At 27.2% G+C, this 8933-nt stretch overlaps 2 protein-coding genes across 2 annotated transcripts in view; one reads left to right on the top strand and one right to left on the bottom strand.

The window, feature by feature from the left end:
* Positions 1 to 3639: 3639 nt before the first annotated feature.
* LOC100570300 lies at positions 3640 to 7369 on the bottom strand. Its single transcript, XM_003244337.4, has 3 exons — positions 7199 to 7369; positions 4154 to 4318; positions 3640 to 4063 (listed from the first exon to the last, which is right to left on the bottom strand). Exons 1-3 carry the CDS (start codon positions 7266 to 7268, stop codon positions 3711 to 3713), a joined length of 588 nt encoding a protein of 195 aa, XP_003244385.1. The 5' UTR covers positions 7269 to 7369; the 3' UTR covers positions 3640 to 3710.
* Positions 7370 to 8456: 1087 nt separating this feature from the next.
* Positions 8457 to 8933, top strand: part of Rlpa (RlpA family protein-like) — a 2137-nt gene continuing 1660 nt past the window's right edge. The window contains 1 exon segment of the mRNA NM_001162452.1: positions 8457 to 8593. Coding sequence (NP_001155924.1) covers positions 8539 to 8593 — 55 coding nt within the window. The 5' untranslated portion in view covers positions 8457 to 8538.

The following is an 8933-nucleotide window of genomic DNA, read 5'->3' as shown; positions in this document are numbered from 1 at the left end:
CATATTTTTACAATAGCAGTTGCAAAATAAAAGGAATACATTGCCACAATTTTTATTTATAAGCATTTAAAGTTCAAATTTTGACAACATATTATGTAAAAATCACGAAAATTCGTAAATTATTTTATGCTAGAAATTCATAAAAAATTTTCCTTTTATATCTAAGATTTCAAAATTTAATACAAGGCTCATAATATATTTTTACAATAGCAATTGAAAAATAAAAGAAATATATAGTCACGATTTTTTTTTTATAAGCATTTAAAGTTCAAATTTTGACTAAATACGTAAAAATTACGGCAATGTTCAAATTATCTTAGACAGATATTCATAAAAGTTTTTCTTTTTAATTCTAAGATTTGGAAATTTAATACAAGGCTCCTAACATATTTTTACAATAGCAGTTGCAAAATAAAAGGAATACATTGTCACAATTTTTATTTATAAGCATTTAAAGTTCAAATTTATACGAAATATGTCAAAATTGCGAAAATTTGCAAGTAATTTAGTGGTTGAAAAATCGTAAAAATTTTTTCTTTTATAACTAAGTTTTTAAAATTTGGTACAAGGTTCTCCATAAGTTTTTCTTTAAAAATAATATATCCTAGACTGACAAATCATCTCCGTTCAGAATCGTTTTTCGTATACAATGATATAATATCATTGGATTCAAATTTAATTCCATCCATTACAGTAACCCACTTGTAACCTACTGTACAGCAGAGCGACATCCACGACTTACCCGCCTTTTTTAAATTGTATAGGTATTAACACTATTTTAAATGACGATAAACGCAAAACTTGTATAAAGTTTTAGTTCTGAATAACGATAAACGCAAAAATATTATGGTATATAAATAGCTTTATTATACCAACCAATAAATATATTATTATATTCATTGTAATTATATCTACTATATCTAGTATCTATCCATAAAGTATACTCTATATGTATCTATCTATACCACGATTATAAAGAACAGGTTAAGCATCGCGCGCTGTATCAGCGGTCAGAACTAGTTACGCTTCACGTAGTTCATAAAACCGCCGAGCGCTGCTAGTCAGACGTGCTAGATTTGTATTATACTGCGATAATCCCAATAGAAAATAACGTTTTTACAGTCTTGATAGTCTTATACAAATGTAAAGTAGGTATTATTCGTTATAACTTATACTTCCTAATGTTAAGTATTTTTATTCGAATACTATTTTAAATACTTTATATGAAAAAATTATTCGAATACAAAATAAAAGTATTCTTTACATCACTGGGCCTAGGTTGTAAATCGTGCTCAGACACCCGAACATCTCAAATACTTATTTTTCTTAAGTTCTACATATCAGGTATACCGTTACCTTTTTTTAAAATGTTAATAAATCAAAATAAAGATATTATTTAATATTTCTAAAAACATAATATAATATTATAAATATTTATGTTGAAATTAAACAAGATATTCAGGGTATGACAAATATTAGATAGCACACCGCCACACCCTGTAATTTAAGTATAGTTATATATATAAAGTCTCTCTTCAAAAATAAAATTATAATCAAAGTTATTAATCCATTTTGTTTTTTAATATATTCTGAATAGATTTAACATGTTTTGAGTACAATATATATGGGTCAATTTTGTTTCAAGTCATTGTTATAGTTCCAAAATATATTAGACTTGGGGTAAATGAAAAATAACAACTAAATCTGCATTTTTTTATAATAAATGGTTAGAAACTATGTTAGAAAGATCTCTGGTCCAAAATATAATGTACATGACATTGAGAAGGCCGAGAAAGACAAATTAATTTGAAAAAACTCATAAATAAGTTTCGGAAATAAAATTTAATACAAGGCTCCTACTATATTGTTACAATGACATTTGAAAAATATTAAAAATCCTTAGTCACAGTTTTTTTTTTTATAAGTATTTAAAGTTCGAATAATTAATGCAGGTAACTCCACAGAATAGAGAAAACTCATAGATTTGATATTGCACGTTTATAAAGAACATTATCATAGACATATTATGAGATAGCCCGTTTAACTAGCAGCGCCAACCTAGCGGATATTATTACAACTACGTAAACTGTAACGAGTTGTGACCGGGCAGTTGTGTACAAATCATATTGCCGACGTCTAACCTGTTCTTTATAATCGTGATCTATACCTACCAACTTCGTTTTTATCATTATTATTTATTATTTTAAATTGTGATAATTTATTTCGAAGAAAAATCCTTAAAAAGCCCGGTCCAACCCTTGATTTATTATTCGAAGTCCAAAAAATTGTACAAAAAAAGCCCAGGCCCGGTCCGGAATAAAATTCCAAGACTTAAAAAGTTCGGTCCAACCCTTTATTTTATTTCAAAAGCCCGGCCCGATCCAATGTCACTACCTACCCACTTAATATAAATTAGTTATAAAATATCCTTAGAAAAATATGTCAACATGCAGTCTCCTTTCCGAATCGTTTTTCGTACCTGATCCATTACAGTGACCTACTAAATGGCGATAATAGAACACACACAACTTATTATACAACAGCTAGAGTGACTTTCACAGTTTTTAATTTAATATTCATAATATGCAGACTATTTTTCTAAAAATTCAAACGAATAGGTAGATAAATATTTATAAGTAGTTAAAGTTTATATAAGTGAAGTTATGGATCTTACTATGTGTGGGGTATATTTTTGCTACTCATCTAACTTTCAAATAATTGTAAGTCTGTAAAGTTGTAACGATTTGCAACCAATCAACTACTATAATCCGAATTTTGATCTTATTGATCTAAATATTCATAAATATATTCTGCTCCGGAATATTATATTTCAAATCCATACTCATATTCTATATAGGAAAAATTAAAAACGACAACGATGAAAAAATCGTATAAATATTTTTTTTTCAAAAAATTTTGATTGCAATGACTAAAATTTCTTTAAAAAAATATTTCTAAAAACGTTAAAAAATTTCCGAAAAATGAGTGAGTACCTTGAAAAATATCACCCTGCAGTATTTCAAGAAAAGATTAGTCTATAATTTTGCTTCCCCTATATAGTCCCTAAACACTATACCAATATGATAGTATCTACAATGAATTCTAGATGATCACTTTAATCATGATATTAAATAATTATAATTAAAAAAATAAAAACTTGGAATATTCGAAATTGTATAATATTGTTTTATTATTTATATATTTAGTATGGCGGCTTGTATAATAATATTAGGTATACTATTATATTTATTATTTTTAATGTGTAGAATACATTTGCGGAAAATTAACGGGTCTTTGCGAAATTAAAATGTGGAATATGAGAGTCAACAAGTCAATTTACAGAATATTTCTTAAGTTCAAACGACTATAATGGGCTGGTTACCTTTGGGGGGTGTATCAATGTCTTATACGAAATGTACTGACCCAGAAACCATTCCTCCCCCCCCAAAAAAAAAGTGACCAAGGCCCAAAGATAAGACCTCGCCAGCTGTGATTAAATAGAGCGAGGAAGGATATCTCAGATATCAACAAGTAAATAGAAAAAAAAATGCAATGGACGAAATGGATAGAAAAGTTTTGGTAGAATGTACAAAAGGAATCAGTGGTCTGTATGATACTAAAATAAAAATAGATTAGGTATAAATTAAAAAAATTTGTATATGAAAATAATCGATAACTAACTTTAACAAATTTTCGTTCTGAGAAAAACCTTAAATGAAAATGCTCAGAATTATAATGAAACTCAAAATTGGTAATGCATATAAAATCATTTTCAGTATAGAATTATGATGTATCACTTTTTCGATTATACATAGCACAGATTGCTCATTTTTAATTTGTAACATCAGAGCAGCGTCATTGGATAAGTCTAAAAGTGATCCATTTGTTCTTGGAATGTGATCGTTTACCGTGATGACTGTCGTCCTTCCTTTGTATGACACTTTGATTAATGTATATGGAGGCAAACTATTGTGGGCTGCATTTACACGGTCAAATTCATTATTCAGATAATCAATTTCACTTTCATCAGTTTGCATGTGGAATTCGCAGATTCCTATTTTATCTAGTTATAAATAAAGAAATTTAACTTTTTATACAGTTATTGTATAATTAATTAAAATAGATCAAATGCATTAAAAATTTATATAGGTACCTGTTGGATTCGAATCAGAATCAAAATCCGGTGATAGTGGCTTACAAGCACCGTTAAACCATTCGAACGATTTAAAACAATATTGGGAACAACAATCTTCGTCATAATAGCAAATGTCATTTACATTTTTACACGATAAAGTTTCTAAGGCATCGCAGGTTATACCTGAAATGAATAACAACAAATTTAATATTATTTTATACTCAACAAAATTTTTAAAATAATACATTTTGACTCCACATGCGTCATTCGCTTCTATACAATCATGTCTATAAACTTTGCCGAAATATTTAAATGATTCTCCTCATCGCAAAAAACACGTCTACACTTCACCGAAAGCGTCTGTGACCTCTCGCACTTACTCTTTGACTGTCCCTCATTGTAATGATATCTCCCACCCCCCACACAACCTCTTCACTATTCTCAACATAAAATCTGAAGTGATTATAAAAAATAATACATTTTTCATATTGGAAGTTGGTTTTGTTGTATAATATATTCTGTATTAATTTTGTTACTCTCATAATAATTGTTGTACTATTTAAAATAACCCTGCGCTGTCATTGTCACTGACTAACAACTTTTCCAATCAAAAAACATATAAAAACAACAATCGAAAAGATAACTGCAATTGATGACAATTTGCATTTTTAACTACTTAGATATTAATTGAATTAATACATTTTTATTTACTACTAGCTGCCCGACCTTCCTCCGGAAGAAATTGTTTTTTTATAATTTAATTTAAAAACATATGACTATTTTTTGGCTATACAAACAATATAATATAATTACATATTGTAGTTATTGTTTTAGCTTATTTCTGAAAATTATATATCCTACATTTTGAATTCAACCATTGGAGTCGTAAATTTTATTCTTTTTTTTATAGAATAGAGATAACATAGAAAAAAATTTAACAATAAATTATTTGTTCAATGAATAATATATTATATTTCAAATGGAAAAATGCAAGTGCAAACAAATAAATAAATAAACAAACAAACCGGTTTCCTTCGTCTGCAAAATCAAATTAGATTCTTATATGTATGTGTAGATTATTGACTATTATTTAAGTGTATATTGAATAGTAATAAAGTGTGTTGTCAGACCTTTAGTATAAGTGATTTCCCCACATACCACATAGGTGCGTATTTTTGAAAGAAACATTGATACCAAAGTCATATGTAATAACTTTAAGGTGATGACTGACTTAAGAGTTTGTAGTGATTTTACTGATTTACTTTTAGTATGGTAAACTATATTTTCTTACTCCACTAAATGAATAAAAGTTTAACTGGTGGAAAATCAAATTCTAAAACACAAAATATTACAAATAACTTTTGTTTACAATAAATAGTGTTGGTCGAGTACTCGACTTTGGAAAAATGTTCGAGTTGAGTTCGAGTACTCGACTCGACTCGACTAAATTTTTTTTGGACTTGTAAATACGAGTACTCGCTTTGAATGGAGTACTCGCTTTGAGTCGAGTACTCGCTTCGAGTCGAGTACTCGCTTCGAGTCGAGTACTCGCTTTTAGTCGAGTACTCGCTTTGAGTCGAGTACTCGCTTTGAGTCGAGTACTCGCTTTGAGTCGAGTACTCGCTTTGTTTCGAGTACTCGCTTTGAGTCGAGTACTCGTGCTATTATTTTTATTATTAAAAATACTATAAATAGTAATTTATTGAAAAATAAATGTTAAAACTATAAATAACTGAAAGACCCCATATATCCGATATGAATACCAGGAAGGTGATACATGATAGTTTAGATTGATAACAATAGTTTTAATTAATTATATAACTGTATGAAAGAAAATATAATATTTTTGGAAAATCTATTTTTAGAACAATTTAAAATACTCGACCATTTTGTCGAGTACTCGGAATTTGTCGAGTACTCGCATCTTTTCTATACTCGGCATTTGTCGAGTACTCGAGTTTTCTTTTATACTCAGCATTTGTCGAGTACTCGAATTTTTTTTAATATTCGGAATTTGTCGAGTACTCGAATTTTTTTTAATACTCGGCATTTGTCGAGTACTCGAATTTTGAACTCGACTCGACTCGAAATAATTGAAACTCGACTCGACTCGACTCGAAATTAAAAAACAATACTCGTCCAACACTAACAATAAACGATGTTAATATTACTATAGAGTATAATAATATAATAATATAATATACAAATATCAATAAGTGGCGTAAACAACAATTTCCGATGAAAGGGAAGGCTCAATTACCTGTGTACGCCACTGGTATCATTATGGTTACCTAGTTATTATTTTTTAAATTTACATAGCACCGATGAAATCAATTTTAAATTATATTTCCATTCCCAAATCTCAATTTCTAGAGATCTTTAAGTGACTTCAACAAAACTTATATAATAGTTCGCTAAGGTGTCTGAACTGTGGAATTTCCTATTCACTATTCACTTATCTCAACAATGTTAGAAAAAAACTTATTAATTGTACCATATTATTATTATGCAAAGATTCTAGTTAATGAGGTAACTTTGATACTCTTATATTTTTATTCACCAGAGTACCATGATGATTAATTTTTTTTTTCATAAAATTGGGGTTAATTTAATATCACATTAAGATAGTATATATATATTATATATTATATATATATATACAGGTATCAAAGTTTCCCACTACGTTGTGTAACTTTGATAGCATATTAAAAAAATTTATATCTTAAAAGATAACATCAGAAATTTAAAAATTAAAACCTTAAAATATTAATCATATAGGTAACTAATATTTAATTTTGAGGTTTATCGTAAATACTACAGAAGTTATATCCATAAAATAAAAAATTAAATTGTCATAAAATAGTAAAAAATTAACAAAGTTACCCCATTTTACTGTATTCAATAAAAACATTTTTATTTCAGAAACTCATTAATTTAACAATCACAACAACATATTTATGAGAAATTTATATTTCATAAAATATAAAACTCAAGATACGATCAACAGTTCTCGTCCCACGTCACTCATTATACTACAAATTTTGTGGATAAAAATGTATTTACCTGAAATATTGATGATTAAAATTAACGCAAGCAAAGGTTTCTTCATTTTTTTTTTACTTACGAATTTCATCTATGCGTTTTTCATTAATATATTTTGTCAAATTGTCAACTTGTTTGGATGTAAATCGAACAATGAATATGCGTACGTAATAATATTATTTTCTGTTTGATGTTTCATCTGAAGTGAGATAAAATAATAAATTACTATTGCATTATAATAAGGATATATTTATAAATATAATTTAATGTTGTATATAGTATGTGCAATTTATATGATAGAAGCAACGAGCGATAAGGCGATAAATATGTTAATATTCGTTGAAGTCATCAGTCTGGCTCACGCACAGTTTATGAAGGGTGAAGGTAAAGTGCAATTCAAATTTTGATTGTTATTTGCATTTTGTTTTATAGATACCTATTTTAATTTTAATTGCCGTATTTTTTTTTCAAAAAACAATATATTATTGATTCTTTGAATTAATGTTTTGTTATTTAGGATATACATATAAGGAATCATATAATATATTCAGAGTTATACTATATCCCAGTCAGTTTCTAAATGTCTCTTGATTTAGCTATTGATCTTAACCATTACAGAGATTTTTTTGTAAGACTCGATTACACCACACTCTGTATAATCATATATGCATATATAATATTAGTTGATACATTATACTATTATAGAATGTGTCCATAACTAATAACTATATCATCAATTGCCAATTAACGGTTATATTGATTATATTGTATTCTGTTTTGTTTTATATTAATTTATAAATAATAAATATAGTCATATAACATATTAAATCGTCCTGTCGTTCAGTATCTAGCAAGATATATAATAATATTTAATAATTAATATAATTATATAAAAGGGCCAAATATGTCTATTTGTTTATTATAATATTATTTTTGTAGAAGTGCGTTACAAAATAATATTTAAAATCAAAATAATTTCAGAATTTAGGTAATTACCTATTATAGTTTTATTTTCTTTTTAAAAAAACTAAAAATATATAAGTAGGTATAGGTAACTCAGAAACTGTGAATATATTAAAAAGCAATACGTGGGAATTAGATATAGGAAATACATAGGAATTTTTATATTATTGGTTACATAAAGTCATTAAATATTATGTTATTGTTCGGTCGGCGATAAGAGTGGGCTTTATCAGAGTTGAAATTTATTAATAATTGTAGTAATTAAAACGAAGCCATTTAAAATTCTTTTCGTCCCGTTTCGCTGCGTCTTCATTTCACTGCATTATAGTGTTGTTAATGGACATATTATACAGTTTAAATTGATAAAACTATTTTAAAGTTGAAGGTTTGAAGCAAAAATGAAGGAAACTACTGTTGTTTGGGCCAAGCTATTTCTAATCCTCATAATTTTAGGTGAGTTCACAGGCACTTTTTTTAAAAAAAAGTAGTAGTTTTTTCTTAAAAAATGATTTCGTAAAATCATTTAAACTATATAGAAGAAACCATCTGTTTAGGTTTGTCCATTTCCAAGTTTCTAATCTTTATAGATATAGGTAATCACAACAAAAACCCTTCGTAAACTACGTGGAAAAATGGCTATGTAATAATATTTTTTAAATAATAATAACTAATAAGTTATATTTAAATAATCCTTCACCATTTAATTATTTTGTTCATCACACTTTATTTTTTTTAAGAAATAATTCCTCGCCAAGTAAATAAATTATTGAAACAAAATAAGTTTGCTTAAATT

Source organism: Acyrthosiphon pisum, chromosome A1 (genome assembly GCF_005508785.2).
Source record: "Acyrthosiphon pisum isolate AL4f chromosome A1, pea_aphid_22Mar2018_4r6ur, whole genome shotgun sequence".
Classification (NCBI taxonomy): Eukaryota; Metazoa; Arthropoda; class Insecta; order Hemiptera; family Aphididae; genus Acyrthosiphon; species Acyrthosiphon pisum.
This window is presented reverse-complemented; position numbering and strand designations above follow the sequence as displayed.